This window comes from Solea senegalensis, linkage group LG15 (assembly GCF_019176455.1).
Source record: "Solea senegalensis isolate Sse05_10M linkage group LG15, IFAPA_SoseM_1, whole genome shotgun sequence".
In the NCBI taxonomy this organism is placed as follows: Eukaryota; Metazoa; Chordata; class Actinopteri; order Pleuronectiformes; family Soleidae; genus Solea; species Solea senegalensis.
Window position 1 is genome coordinate 11,520,592 of NC_058035.1, and position 15,830 is coordinate 11,536,421.

Sequence of the window (15,830 nt, forward strand, 5' to 3'; positions counted from 1 at the left end):
AATGCTGTGTGTTCTTAGCTTATACACTGTTCAACTGGTGTCAGACCGAGAAGGATTGCTATACAGACGTCACCTGGCTTTAGGCACTTTTATTATGAAGATCATTTATAAATCAAACTGTGGGTGACAAATTTGTCCATACGTTTGCAACTTAATCAGCATTAGTGAGAAATTCAGGAAGAGCCCAGGACACGAACACAAAGATTGCTAGGGCATGATGACAGATTTGGGTTTCCTAAAAACCTGCCTCCAATGCAGCATTTAATATAGCTGCATGGGGAGAAAAAAAACAATAATACAAGCTTTGGTTTTTCATAAATGTTGTGGAAGGACTGGAGGGAGATTTGGAGGGAAGGGAATACATATGTGGGTGGTGCGTGGTGAGAATGTGCGGTAATATGTTGACGGCTTTGTCATATGGTGTTAATTAGTTTTGCACAGCCATATGTTCCTGGTGAGGTGGGCAGCAAAACAGACAGTTCTTTTAAGTATTCATTTTCCATCCAATACACAACAAGAAATGGACTTGTTGTGTATTTTTCAGTCTTCTCAGTATTTCTTAAGTCTGCACATTACTCTCTTGCCTCTCCCCAGTCCGTTGGGAGATCGGCAATAGCGAAGCACCATTTAACTTGAGGGGCCTCAATCTGTGCTGAATATAAACACGAGGTGGAAGCCTAACCGCTGAGCCATGCTTGATGAAGTTGAATATTCTCACCATCCCAGGTGCACTATACATTACGTCAGCACTCGAAAAAAGACTGACTTTCCAGTCGCTGTCTCCATGAAGTCACCAAACTATTATTGCATCAAATCTTAGTCTATAAAGTTCAGTTGACAGGAGTTGATGCAAGCATATTCATTGTAAACTTTGTCAGTGGGGGAAATCAATGTGATACTAAATTCCAGTTTAACCCTGAAGAAGAAAATAAAGTAAGAACCTATATGGAAGATAGTAATATCGATATAAATACAGTCTCTTTTCTTCACTGTGCTGGGGCCACCAACTGGCCATCTGATAGTGATCTATGTCCAGCAATATAGGCTCAATATTCAGCATGGCAATGTGGTATTACATGATGTATCGTAGCTTAGAGGGAGGCAGGTATGACATAAAGCTGTTCAGCGTCAAATTGCTCAGTAAAGCAGATTCATCCGTATCGACCTCTAAACTAAACCAGGCCTGTTGGCTGCTCACTGGACCATCAAAGCACATACAGTAAAGTCTAATTAAACGTGTTTCGAGGAAGGTGCGATTTCTCGGCCCCCGCTATTAAATATAGACGCTGGTCTTAAAATATATGTGTTTTTCTGATTTTTGCAGACGCCTTTGTTGGAGGAGTGATCGGGTTGCTGTTTGCGTACATCTGCTACCGCCAGCACTACCCACCTTTTCTGCACACGGACTGCCACCTGCCTTATGCCAGTCTGGCTGCCACTACCCACACACCCGCACATGCCCAGGAGGACCCCCAGCCCACTGACAATGCCACCACCCTCCCTCTGGAGGGCTTGACAAAAGGGCCAGTATGACTAGTGTCCACCACTGAGACTCCCCCGACACACTCACAAAACCACCAAGCCCAACTCCCCATTCCCACTGACTGAGTGGCGCTTGTTGACATTCCAGTGGACAGTTATGCCCCTCACTGATCCCCATACACTTACACCCAGTCTCGGTGGCACCTTCATACTTTTTTTTGTTTATCCTTTTATATCTGTTTCTTGCTTAGCAGCTGTGAATGTCTATATTTAGATGTGATGTTAGGAGAATATGGGACATCACCACTGAGAGTGGAGAAAGAAAAGGAAGCAGGTTTTACTAATGGCTGTTAAAGTTGTTAACAAAATAAAGCCAATTTCTTTGCTGGATTTGATTTAATTAATGAGAGATGTTGTTGGCAGCTTGTGTTATGCTGGAGTGTATTTAATAGTTGTATTTTGCAGTTAGTTTGGAAACCCCGTTTAAAATATCACAGCAATCAAACCATGAAATCAAAGTACTGTAATATATTTATTGAAAGATTTATTTAAAGAGTCTTTGTGAGCAAGAAATTATGGGATTTCAGAGCAATTAGATACCTATTAACATTCTGGAGTAGAATTTCTGACACTGCTTTTTCAGAGGCAAACGAGATTCATACATTGTCTATGATAATTTGAGGTTGTCCATTGTAACATAACGGTAAATACTGGACCAATACAGTCTTGGATTAAGGCACTGATCCGTGTTAAGGGAAAAATGTCAGAATGTCTTTTTTAAAGCACCTTTTAAGAATACTACCAATCAGTTTTCCAATGCAATTCCAAGATCACGTGTTCTCATGTATTCCTCTTTTCTTACCTTGTCGCCATCCACCTTTCTTTTTTTTTTTACAAGCCCTGCATTTAACACTCGTTCCCTGAGGTTGCATAAAGTTTAATGACAGAAATCAATAACAGGCAGGTAGGAATGGTGTAGTAGAAGTGTGTCATGGAGAGGCACAAACTCCAATCTGGCCCCGCATTAATCCTCATTAAGTGAGGTCAGCCACCAATGCTTATGAGGAGACGAGGACTGTAGCTGGTGCCCCATGGACTGCCCAAGCATTACAAATGGACCTGAGCCCACTTAAGTCCTATAAACAGACACTCTACTATTCAGCAGATGACAGGCCTGACAACACGACAGCAACTTTTGATGTATTATTCATCCATTCATGTCCTGTTATTTGCAAATATTCCCAGCCTTTTTCCGCCTGTATTGTGTGGACCCTTCTAAGCTTTTCCCAGAGATGACACATGGCTACATTACTGGTTCCCCATCATCGGAAAAGCTATTTGTACCCTCTTTCAAGTTTTGTTAGAAATGATGGATCATTTTGTTGCCTTGGTTACCATGTTTGTTTTGCGATTACTGTGACATCAATGGGGAAGTGCAACCTCAGTTTACCTCAGACCTGACCAAGCCCCATAGGAAGGCAAAGAATGTATATTTACACTTTAAACTGAAGAGGAAAAAACAAAAACGTTAGAACAGCATGTTAAAGAATGAGCATCGACCTAAAGGTAGACGACCATTTTGTAATTTCATCATCTTTTAGTCTAGTATTTTTGCATTTTGTCCATCTACTCTGTTCGAAATGTCTTTTGTAGAAAAAAACATCAGTTGATATGTCTGTGGCTTCAGCTGCTCTGTGCTTAATTCTGGACACGATCTGGCTCGTAGCACAGGGAATGTCAGTTTTAAAGAATCAGCCACAATCAAGCCTCTATGAAATGCAACCCTTGGCAGAATCTTAAAATTGCGTACATGTATATGTGTGTGTGTGTGTGTGTGTTTGCGTGCAGCACCAGTGCAATATAAAAGAATTTCAATAGAAGGAGGAGGTGCTCTATTTTGCACATCAGACTCTGAGACTGGACTGTGACTGAGAACTGACTTCCTCTAAACTGAGTGTTAGCTCTACCAAGTCCTTCAGCTCGGGCCTGGAGATCTGTACCTGAGAGATGTTGACATCTTGTGTCAGATTTAGGAATAAAATTACTGTGGCAGAGATGCTTTATGTTCTATAGACCTGCATTTGCTTGACTTGGCAGCCTGATGGTTGTTGTTTTGTTTTTTTCCCCTTCTAGATGTTGCAGTGTACGGTGTATATTGAAAAAAAAGAAAAAAAGTGTTCATGTCTGTAAGAGTATTTTGGCTATATAAGGATTTATTTTTTCCCAGAAGCCTTGAAATCATGCAATGTTTTGTTTTACTTCGGTGCTATATACTTTGTAGCAGTAGTCCCTTTGAATTAAAGTGACTGTCATTTTCTACAGAGAGAAAAAGAGAACAAATACAACATGTCTGTTTTCATTTGTTTGCTTTCTTTTCTTTTCTTTTCTTTTCTTTTCTTTGCTTGTGATTTCTTTACCGTCATTTCAGCATCCCAAGGACTGACGGGATAGATGTACTTGAAAAATATTTAAGAATGATAAAATTATTATTATCGGTTACAATATATAGATGTCTGAAGAGAAAAGAATGTGTGACTTAAGAATATTTGTTCATGGCATGCCAGTTCCATTAGTGAGAAGAGACTGTTTTCTATGAATACGCATGTCTTGCCTTGAAAACTCTTTGAAGTGTGTTTTGCTGTGTTTATATACTTTATGTACAATAAAAGACTGCAGCTGTGTGAAAAAGTGTTCACAAGAGAGGAGACTAATGTGTCCCGTGAATGTGCTTGTGTTGTTGTAACAGGAACCGTGAACTGCTTCACGCGCTTTCATTACATCTCTGGACCATCTTCTGTGTGCTCTCACTTTCTGTTTTCAGCTGACAGACAGCGGGGTGCTACTAATGCACCTCAGTGTGTGTGTGTCTGTGTGTGTGTGCGAGGGTGTGAGATTGGGTCACTCTTACAACTTTAAATGGCTTTTTTTGAGTTTACACCACATTTTAGGGTTGGGATTGGCTTTCATTTTGATGGTTTAATGGTACAAGTTCAGGACTGTCCTCACCAAGAAGAATGTGTGTGTGTGTGTGTGTGCGTTGTGCTTTTATGTTGCGTCTCATTCCTAATTTCCAATAAACGTATGGATGTTTAAGTCTGGCTGTTGCTGAAGGAAGTGTCTTTGTTCTTACAGTACAGAGAGTAAAAGAAATAGCCTCTAAATACAAGCAATTCTTATAATTTGCATTCCTAATACAAAAACATCATTCATTCATATGGCATTCATCATGACATTATTTAACCCTCATTTGCATGGCCTTAGAATAAGCCCGCGAGTGCGATTCCTCTGTCGTGCAACACTTAAGCATTCTTCTGGTTTTCTGCCTCAAGCCATCCTGGAAGTCAGAATATATTGAAAATATCCACCTGAGAGTGACTTCACTGGTGAAAAAGAGCATTATGTACCTTGTTTTTAAATGTCTGCCCAAATTAGAGGCACATATGAGTGGACACACGTGTGATTGACACCTAGTGTTGTTCAGTAGGTGCCTGGTTGCAGGGTTGCAGGTGACATCGGTGAATAAAAACTGTCATGGTGCCAGTCAAAACACAAATCTGAAGGGCTTCACAAGGACTACAACCATTTTATATACAGTACAGTATGTGGTGGTAAGATGCAACTTCGCCCCCTGAATTGCACACAGTGGTCACAATTGTAGGCGATTGCCAGCATCTTTAGTAGATTACAATGTTATTATTTTTCATTAAGCACCAAACAAGTACAGCTAAGGCTTAGCACTGTAAAAATGACCATTGTAATGTTTTCATTTGATTTACTTAATGCCAGGATTGGATTATCAGTATTTCAGAAATGAACTTTGTTAGTTGAAACAAAGCAACCAACAGTAACAGACTTATCTGACTTGAGCCTACGTTCAAAACTGCAAATGACATTTTCTAAAGGCTCAAAATGGAATTCTGTTTTTTAAAAAAAACCCATGTATAGCCTTGTCACTCATGAGAATGATTCCCTCTGAATACCAAGTCAACGACATCACCAATTGGTAAGGCCGTTGTTCACAGTCAGTGTGACCTCTTCATTGCACTGATAAGCTTTTGCGATTGTTTCTTTTCAAAGGCCTATTAGAGCGTGGCGACACTTGCAAAGAACCACAAGGCCTCAAGGTAGGTGGTTATAAAAGAGAGACGAAAACATACTCTGCTAAAAACTTGGGTGACGCACGACGCCTGGTAACAAACTCTGCAGTCAGACTCGGGAATAGAAGCTCATTGTCCTGCCTACACAGAGCCGTGGAAAGCCTCAAAGGACCCTGGTTTCACCTCACATTTGAAGCTTGGTGGCTTCAAATATCCGAACTATCAAGTGATTATAGGAAGTTATAGGCGGAGAAATATGACTACAGTTTGTTATACAATGTTAGGAGCTGAGCTTTTAACTGACTATGGTGTTGTTTTGTTTTTGTTTTTTTTTACTTCAAGGCACAGTGTGCAGATACAACCACAGAACACCCACACAGCATCAATTACACAGACACAGTCGCTTGCCTTGGAAAAAGAAGTGATCATTTCCTTTCAGCGTGAGGATGATTAGAAAGGCAAATATGTCATTCCTCTAAACATCCATATTGTTTTCCTGTCAAGGGCGACACCCCTCCTCTGGATGAGCAGTGTCATTACGATCATCAAATCAGCCCTTGATCTAATGCATCAACAGACAACGGGCATCTAATATCACTTAACATTGCAATACCCTTGAAAAAGTTACATAACACTCGGTCATCCTCAGCGTTGTCAGAGAGGATTTTAAATGGAGATTTCAAGAATTGATGGTTTTTCGTGAGGGAACAGAGATCATTATCATGCACAATTCACACGTCAACTTTATTGCCATGTGTGCTAAACGCAGTAAAAAAATCTATAGAATATTAGATTTTGTAATGAGGTACTAAACAAGACATAGACTTCAGACCAGTTTCTCATCTATTGGGAAGTTCTATTGCCGCTATGAATGAAAGCAGTAATTTATTTATATTGTTTGTTTTTTTATTTGTAAAATAAATGATTAATATTGGGGCCACAAAAACCTCATATCCCCTCTGGAAATATCTAAAGCAATGTACAAATACTTTACTTTGAATAATATGTTTTAGAAACAATCTTCTCTCATTTAAAAATGTAGTGTTGTTACACTCATTGAGGCCAATTTGTCTGGTAAATTTGTACTGTTAAGTACAAATTTAAGTACAAAGTTACTCAGAAATTCCCCTTTAAATAAAAAATATTAAAGTTCACTTGGATTTGTGGTATAGGTAAGAGTATGATGTGCTGGTATTCTAAGTTTCCCTTACTGCTTTAAAGTAAAGCTTGCCATGGTAAGGAACTGTTTCATAACTTATGGCTTTATTTTTTTTCTCTCCAACTTCAACTTATAATTCAAGTTTTTTATTTTTTATTTTTTTAAATATGAATGACTCTGGATTCTGAAGGAAGTGACACAAAAGAGGAGGTGGAAAACAAAGGAATCTTTAATTTGGATCAGTCATGGAAAATGAAACTTATATGTTAGAAGTCTTAACCAAAGAGCTGTACTTGATATTTGGAAAACCTAAAAATATGTTTCTGATTAGTTCCCAGAAGTCAAATAGCAGAAATAAAAACTGTGATTCTTTCTCTTTCTCACGCTTCACACTCAGATTTTAATAGGTTTTATACAAGCCCGGAGGTCTAACTATTGATCTAAACAGACAGCAATGGAAAACACACACACAATTGTATATTTATGTACAGTACGGCGTCACACGCGACACATCTCCGACTCAACACGGATAACAGCTGAAGCAGAAACTGACATTCATAATAGATCAATGGAAACAAGGAGACAGCTGTAGATGTACCTTTCGTGCTCCTGTGAATTCCTCAGGGTTCTGTGCTATATCGCGCAGCTCTCAGATTCCTGTCGTGTTTGTCTCATTCATGCTCAAACCACAATTCAGAAAAAAAACATCTTTCACAGTCAGTATAAACCCACAAGGAATTGTTGGGACTGGCAGTCGTGCTCTCTTGTTTGTTAAATGCTTAGCACTGATTGCGCTCTTGTGAACATTGATCCACATCGTTGACAGACAGACAGACAGACGTGGAACAGTAACATGTCAGCCAAGGACAAACACTTAGATGGAAGAATGGAGGTTTTTTTTTAACCCCCCCAACAGAAAGCGATCAAAAAATGTTTGTGAAACTCTGTTGTTCAATTGGACTATTGTGTCTCCAGAGAAATGTGCCAAGTCAGACGTTGTTGTTGTTGTTGTCAGCCAACATCAGTGAGTAAGTTTACTTTTCATCCACTCAAAGGGAGAAAAAAATGATATCTGTTTTCCCTTTTGATGTTGTTGGTTGCATAATTACTTTTAAATTGCCACTATCCTTTCTTCCCCTTTTTCCCACTGAATTCTGTTGTGGAGTCTGCCCTTCCGCTTAAGTTTTGTGGGTTTTATTGGAAACGCAGGTGGCTTTAAACTGTGAGAGAAAATTCTAATCTTCAGTCATATTTAAGTTTAATTACTCACATGTTCTTATAACAAGAAAGTACTCTTAGTACTCTTGCCTTTGCGGCGAGAAGACCCGGTCCGAACAAGGGTCTTTCTGCATGTTCTCCCAGTTTCCCCCCCACAGTCCAAAGACATGCAGATTTGGGGATTAGGTAAATTGGAAGACTACAGCTTCCTACCTTTTTGAAAATAGTTTTGACTGTCTTTGAAGGATGAAGCAGGGAACCGTAGGTGTGAGTGTGACAGTGGATGGTTGGAGAACAATCCAGGCTGTACCCTGCTGAGATTGGCACAGTGCCCCCCGCGCGACCCTCATGTGGAGGATAAAGCAGTAGAAGATGAATGGATGTTATAACCTGGTGTTGAATATAAACAGCCATATGATAAGACACAAACTTTACAGTCTCCTTTCAAGGTTCCCTTCCTACATGTACTGTAGATACCAGAGACTGTCCTCCAATGAAACTTACATATAGGTGGTATGCAGGAATTACAACCTATGGGCTGTGGCCCTGTCACGAAGCGTCAAGTCTGTTTGTGTTTTTGTTTTGCTTAGTTCAGTTCTTTTGTTAGTTCAGTTCTTGTGTTAGTTTAGGTTTAAGTCACGTTAAGTTCATGTCACTTTTGGTGTGGGTTTGATTTTCACTTCCCCTTTTATTTTGGTAAATGTCATGTCTTCCTGTCACGTGGTTTCCTCAGTTGTTTTTGACACATCTCCCCTAATTCCCTCATGCACTTCACCTGGTGATCCTTTAGTGATCACTTGCACCTGCCCTTGATTCCCTCTCTCCTATATAGTGTCCCCAGTTCCTTTGTCTTTTATGCTACTGTCAAGTCAAGTCAAGTCAAGTCAAGTCAAGTCAAGTCAAGTCAAGTCAAGTGTAGTCTAGTCTAGTCTAGTCTAGTCTAGTCTAGTCTAGTTTAGTTTTGTTTAGTTTTTCCTAGTGATTTGGATTTTACCTGCTTTATTCAAGAGGAAAATAAAGACTCTTCACTCTTTGCCTCCTGTCTCGTGCATTTGGGTCCAAGCAGTGTATTCACCGTCCCTAACAGACCCACAGTTATGTTTCAGTTGGAGGACAGGTTAAGATACCAAGGTGATCATCTTGATCTATTAGACCATCTCAAGGCTTACTAACTATTATGTATCAGAATCGCCAACGACGCCTCACTTTCCAGAAGTCAGGCATTGTCTCAGCTCCCCTCGGATCTGAGCTGTCTTCAGTAAAATCTGATCATCCAAAACCTTCATGATAACTGTTATTTTCCCTAGACTGTCCAGACAGGTTATGGAATCATCAAAGTGCATCTGAAGTTAAGAAGCTGGAATCTGTTGCTGCAGTTTTGCTCAGCTGTGTTTTTACCTCTGTTGGTTCGGGCAGACTTGGGCTCACTGTGAAGACACCTGGATGTATTCTTGTCTCCACTGGTGCTGGTTTCTTGAATGCTATTGATGGCTAAAGCGTGAGGAGAGCAAAGTGAGACACTAGGAGAATAAACCCAGTCTGAACTGTCAGCACAGCTCAACTTTCATCACTTTCACGAAACCTTTCATGAAACTTTCCAAAGTGTTGAAGTCATAAATAATTTTCATCAGCTTCAACCAGGTCTAACATTCCCTTTTGTGTCATTAAGGGGTTCATGTGGTAAATGCTTTAGAGACATTTCAAAGAAGGACAGACAGACGGACAGAAAGAAATGTAACCACTGTGACAACATTGTGATGAATTACTAAGAGAACCAGCGTCGTCAGCACCGTGGACAGTGTTTCCTGTTGGGACATATTGCAGAAGAGACCCTGGGGATTTACCAAAGTATTTGTTCTGCACCATGGCCACAGGTGCCACAGGTGAGCTGCAATATTCTCAGAGCGACTGACCCACTTGTCAGCACTTTTAAGAAAAGTAGGACCAAGAGAGTGGCTGAGCCTGCTGGGAAGTGCGTCATACTCCTGGCTGCTCACACATACATGGCTTTGTTTTCTAGTGCTTCATTAAAATGAAAAATGTTGCATAACCCTTGACGTGGCTTGCTTTTCTCATTTTAGCTTTTTTGAATAAGGGTGGGGGGGGCAGAGCAAGCTGGAATTTGAACAAAGAACTGTGGAGGAAAGAATGTAAATTTTAATGTCATTTTAAAAATGGATCATCCACTGCCTATGCATACGTCTTTTTCAATACATGAATCGAAGCTGATGCAAAGAGATTTGGATATGTTGTGAGATAGGCTAGGATTTCTCATCCATGAATGCCCCAGTGTGTTACTTCTGTCTGTCTTGTTGCTACACAATCCTCAGGGGAGCCTGGAGCTTTGTGAAAGGACGACGCCAAAGTCCATATTTCACTTTACCGGCAGAGCGGATGTTCTTCTGCTCTCCCTCCTTCAATTGTGACGTGAAACACAGCGCACTCGTGTGGAGCTGAGAAGCCTGCTCCGAAAACTTTGAATGTAATGGACACACTAGATAGTTCAGTGGAATGTACATTACTGGTATTGGATGATAAAGAAGTTATATGTTGAAACGTTGCCTAGGTAGTAGTGGAAAGCTGTGAGTTGAGAAGATAAAGTGAATATTTAAGACATAAAAACCTTGAATGTTTGTTTTCCAACAATAAAATAAGAAAAAACTTATTTGAATACTTGCCACATTTGTGCTCTTGTGATACCAACAGTTGCCCCAACAGTACAATACAGTGAGTTTACGGGGAGAGGAAATGATGACAGGAAGTGTATATTGGCATTTGACGATTTAGTGGTGCTTGCACAGCACAGGCTGTAAGCCTTACATGTATATTGATGCTGAGTGATGGACTAAAGGGAAAAAAAAACATGTATGTGAGATGAGTTATCTTTATGGACATGATGTCTCTGGGAAGATTTTCTTGAAATCTTTGTTAACATTTAATGAGCAACACTGAACTATTGATTTCTTTGTAGCCCGGGGGATGAAGGTGCAGTGAAGAGGGAATTTATCTCAGGTTCACTATATTGCAGTCCAAACCCATCCACCCCCACGCCTTAACCACACTTGACAGAATTCCTCTTTCTGATGACGTTGTGGTCTCATATGTGCATGTGTGTGTGCGTGTGCACTCTTCTTCCTGGACTATACATTCAACTTTTCAGAGTAATGTGATGTGGCAGGCTTTTTCAACTTTCCGACGAGCACGTAAACGTGAACAGTCCGCCTGTGTGTCTTTGCATCTGTGCGCGTCACAAGATAAGAAGAGATGAAGTGAGCAGAAGAAACGCCTAGTGAGGAATAAATAAATATTTAATGAAAATCAATTGCCATACCCACATGGCGCAACAATGATGAAGTGGGAGACAAACTGATGCAGGCACTTTTAAAACTTATAGTGACCAAGGACATATTGTTGGGTAAACTCAAATTCTAATCCTCATCGTACATCGCATAGACTGGTTGTCATAGTAATCACATTTACATCCAGTGCACCAGCTGAGACATCATCTACAGTTATGTTTCATGCTCTGGAGAAATTGGGTAAAAATTGCCGTTTTAGGCATAATAAAAGAAACATTCTTCATAATGGCCATATGTGTATGTATTTGTCATTTTTCCTTATTTTTAGACCTTAAATTTGTTGAATTTGGCTGTTAGCGGTTCACCTTGAGGAATCCTTGTGCTGTACCTTCTGACAGCTATCAACTTATATATTCATAGAACATTTATAACCCAACAGAGGATTTGAAATGGCCATCACAGTGAAATTATAGATCCCCTAAAATGTACAGGTGGCAGTCGGTAAAGATGTGTACGGCAAAAGCCATGAAATGTAATCTGTTCCAGCCGAATGACTCTGGGAATGTTAGGAATCACAGAATGCAGACACACAGACGATGGCCAGAGAGCATGTATGTGTATCGTCTCTATCTTTAGTTTTGTATTTTTGGCTGAGTGAACACTCAAATGAACTCAAATTGCCATGTTTCTCACCGCCTGCCTATAAGAAGAGAGAAAAGCATCAATAATTCAACAGAACCTGAACGTCGGGTCAAATCTCAGCTTTACAACACACAACGCTTTTTTGTTTCCCCCCGTCACAGTTCACCTGCGGTCAAACAAACATCCGGCACAGATCGGACAAACAAGACATGCTTTTACCAATTCCCTGCATAGATTTTTCCCAGCTCATACCCGTAATCACAACTCATGTGATGGATGCTTTCACCTCATGCCGCTATAGTTGCATTTTACTAGAAGCCACATCCTGATAATTTGCCTACAGACAAATATCCTCAGAGGCCAGAGAGGCAGCAATCGTGCTGAGTGATCATTGTTTTCCAACGCTGGATGAAAAAAAGAGAAATGCAAACGGGGAATAGAGCTTTTCCTCCCTCTACATTCAGAGCTAAAGTGCTCTCAAACAAATCCCCCAGTTGCTCCTGGAGCAATTAGCGAGCTCTCTACCCAGTGCTCTGTTGTACTAAATGCTGACTGCTCCTTTGTGCACATTCTCTGTTTACGGAGAGATTAAGTGCAGAGGTTGTGTGTGTGTGTCAACTTTTCTTCAGCAAACCTTTTCTTCTTCTCAAGTGTTTTAGAATGCAGGCTTCGTGTTCTATCAAACTTCTTAGTGATATTGGAAGGCAGCAGGTGGGAAACAGCTGTCCTGAGTTTTCTCACCAACTGTGTCCTTGCAGTGATGAAACTGTAGCTATTTACCAGTGGTGGTTTCGAATCAATGAGCACTTGCAGCGTTCCATAATGTCACTGAGATTCTTACACTCAACACAACTGTGATGAGCATTTAATTGATCGAGGCAAACATTGTGAGGATGCATAACAACGCGGTAGTGCATTTACATTTTATTCAACGCTACTCATGAAGCGTGACTAAACGGAGCCTATAAGATTATTGTGTTTAATTAAATTTATTGTGAATCTTCACCTTGCCCCGAGGCACAAAAGCTGTCTCAAAAATATCCTTCCCTGAAATGAAAGTGTCTCATTTCAACCTGGCAGCTCCACTGCCCTAAGGCTTCCTCTCTCTCTCTCTCTCTCTCTCTCTCCCTCTCTCTCCCTCTCAGGAAACATCCAGCTTCACAGCACCAGATAAATGTCCCACGGCATAAGACATACACATTTCATGAAGTATCTCAATGATGAGTTGTAGATAAATTGTCGCTGTTGTCCCTGGAGGTCGTTGCCGGAGTGCCTCGCACAACAAACCTGCAAAAGCACCAACGATATACACAAGAAATCTATTTTAGGTGTTGAGTGAAGGGAGTCAACACACATGATGAATATTCAGCTTACTTCTTACTTCATCTTTATCTTTATCTATTTAAATGGCTTTCAGTCCCTTGTCCTGGTTCCGTTTGATGAATCACTGATGAATTGCAGTCTGTTATTATTTTTCCCTGAAGAGTTTGTGAGGGAACATTTATCAAACACTCTCCATCATCGTTTGTGTCTCAGAATAATTGTAGAGCAGACACTTTTATGACTTGGAGAAAGTGTCACAATCAAGGTGGCTTTTAAAAAAACTCTATTTTTTTAAGAAATGACAAATGTTATGGCTGTTTTTTTGCAGTTTCCACAAGACATCGCTTGCTTTTATTTACGGACCGACAATATTGTAAGCTGAAATTCACATCCTAAATTGCCTCCTCACCTCAAAAATGATCACCTCTGCATTATTCAGGTGACAGAAATGCATCAGGTTTGTTGATACTCAAATATTCATGAAAGCTCTAATTGCCTTAGTGAGTTAATTGTGTGCACAGACACATTCGCAGACACTCACACACACACACATATGGTGGCGCAGAAGCGGGCAGCCAGCCCTCTGAAGTGGAGATGATGAGTGAATCTGGGACATGCAGTGAGTGATGTTCAGCGCTGATGGGCTTTGGCATTGCTACTCTGCCAGACCCATGAGACGTCTCGCTGTGGAGAGGTGCTGCAGCTGGCCTGGATAAGGTTCATCATCAAGCATGATTGCAACCTGGCTTCAGTCTCGCTGGGAACACGTCGGCCATTCAAGTGACACCTCAAGAAGGCTCCTGGTCGTTTTCATAAACAATGACAGTCAAACTGCTCAGTGCAGATTTATGTTGTCTCTGCTGTCTTCTCCCTGCAGCATCTGTTTTGACTGACTCACATTTACTATGAGTGGGACGAGATGTCGTTCACGTCGGTGGAGATTTGAACAGCCGATTAGGGCATCTGGAGGAGTGTGATCAATATCTGGGAATAATAACCTCACTATCTGCATAAAAAGAAGTGAGATCATCTAATTAATCCTTCTTGAAATACATTTCTGCTCAAAAACTATGAGGCAAGGTCGGTTTTCAATAATTGTGTGGCATTATTCAAATGAAATATTGGTTTTTGACTTGAAAAGGTTAGAGTAGAGACAAAAATGGAGAACATACAGTCTGATTTAGATAGAAAGTCAGTTCAACAGAAAGTGAGAGGTTGAAAGCTATATTTTTAGTAACTATATTCTGAATGTATTATCTATTTTCACACTGACTCTGTTTGTGTTTTACCACCTGCCAGTGCAGTGCATGAGGTCGCAGGTTCTTTCATCAGACATGTCTTTGTTATGTTTTACAACTTAATGTCCAAAGAGCAGCACTGTGTTCTTGTTAAGCCTGATATTGAGTTTTGACCTTTTCACGATGTCATTGCCGACGCATTGCTCGGCATCTCTGCACCCCTTTTACAAAGAAATAAAAACAATTGGGAATGAGAATTGAGTAGAGTACTCTAAGTTAAGTTATAAGAAAAGATGACATTTTGAAATATTATAAAAGGCTGTTTCCGAATAATCAGTTCTAACAACCGAGATAGCAGAGAGGTTTGCAAATTCAAATGCAGTGACATGAAACAAATAATGTGTTATTTGAGAAGAACACATTTATGCCAAATATAGAGAAAAAGCCAACAAGTGAAGTGAAAGGGTGATTGTCTGTCACTACCATTTTTTTTTTGCACAGGATTAAAGAATGTTGGTGAACATTTTGAACACCCAGCTGTAATTTGTTTTTTATTTTTATCTCTGAGAGTTGTTATTGTGAACAGCTGTGGGGTGTGATATTGTTCTTTCATAAAAAAAAGCACTTTTTCCCCAACTATCTTTATCGACTCAGTTATAGCAACATGTCAGACAGCGAGATTTAATTAATCGGATGTCAGTCTGTCACCTCTTCTCTCTGCTGTTCAGAGCTGACATCCCTGTCCTGTTCATTCGTGTTGCTACACTAAAAATATGTAGAAGTATAACTATGCTGTCATCCCACATGGGTTGTTAGAGATGAAAGCACTTTACAACACAAATCACTGTAAAGTTGTGTAAATATCTCCTTAGCTGATCTTAATCCTGGGTCATAATGACAACGCTGACAACAAGTATGTGGCCTCAGTGTGCATTTGGATGCAACAACTCCTTGAATGGGAATAATTGATCACAAATGATATTATACTGTATACTATATTGAAAGTGCCACTCGGTGAAAACGGTGAGGGACAGCATTTCATATTGGATCATTTCAGGCATGAAAACCGTGAAACTATGGGGAAGTAACACTGAATAAATAGAGTCCTCAGATAGCACTTGCTATGTGTTTGCCATAAAGGTTAGAAAGTTGTAAAAATAAATCTCTCTATCGAGTGAACTGACTCAACCCTCTCTAGGGCCCTGGGGGAAATGAAAACACACTGCAGATGATTTGCATAAACTGGTTGACTTTCTGTTGTTACATACAGTGGGTCGAAACAAACCACTCCCACCAAGCCATGCCTCCAACACATAATGTGCCTCATTAAAGAATAATGTAAACTAGATTTTACAGTTTTTTTAAAACTGTA

The 15,830-nt window shown here is 40.2% G+C and overlaps 1 protein-coding gene across 1 annotated transcript in view; it reads left to right on the plus strand.

Annotated features, from left to right (window-relative positions):
• The window catches only part of plpp4 (phospholipid phosphatase 4), a 36,674-nt gene extending 32,485 nt beyond the window's left edge, over positions 1 to 4,189 (plus strand). The window contains exon 7 of the mRNA XM_044046688.1: positions 1,325 to 4,189. Within this exon, the coding sequence (XP_043902623.1) occupies positions 1,325 to 1,533 (209 nt within the window). The 3' untranslated portion in view covers positions 1,534 to 4,189. The remainder of the gene's footprint in view (positions 1 to 1,324) is intronic.
• Positions 4,190 to 15,830: the final 11,641 nt, after the last annotated feature.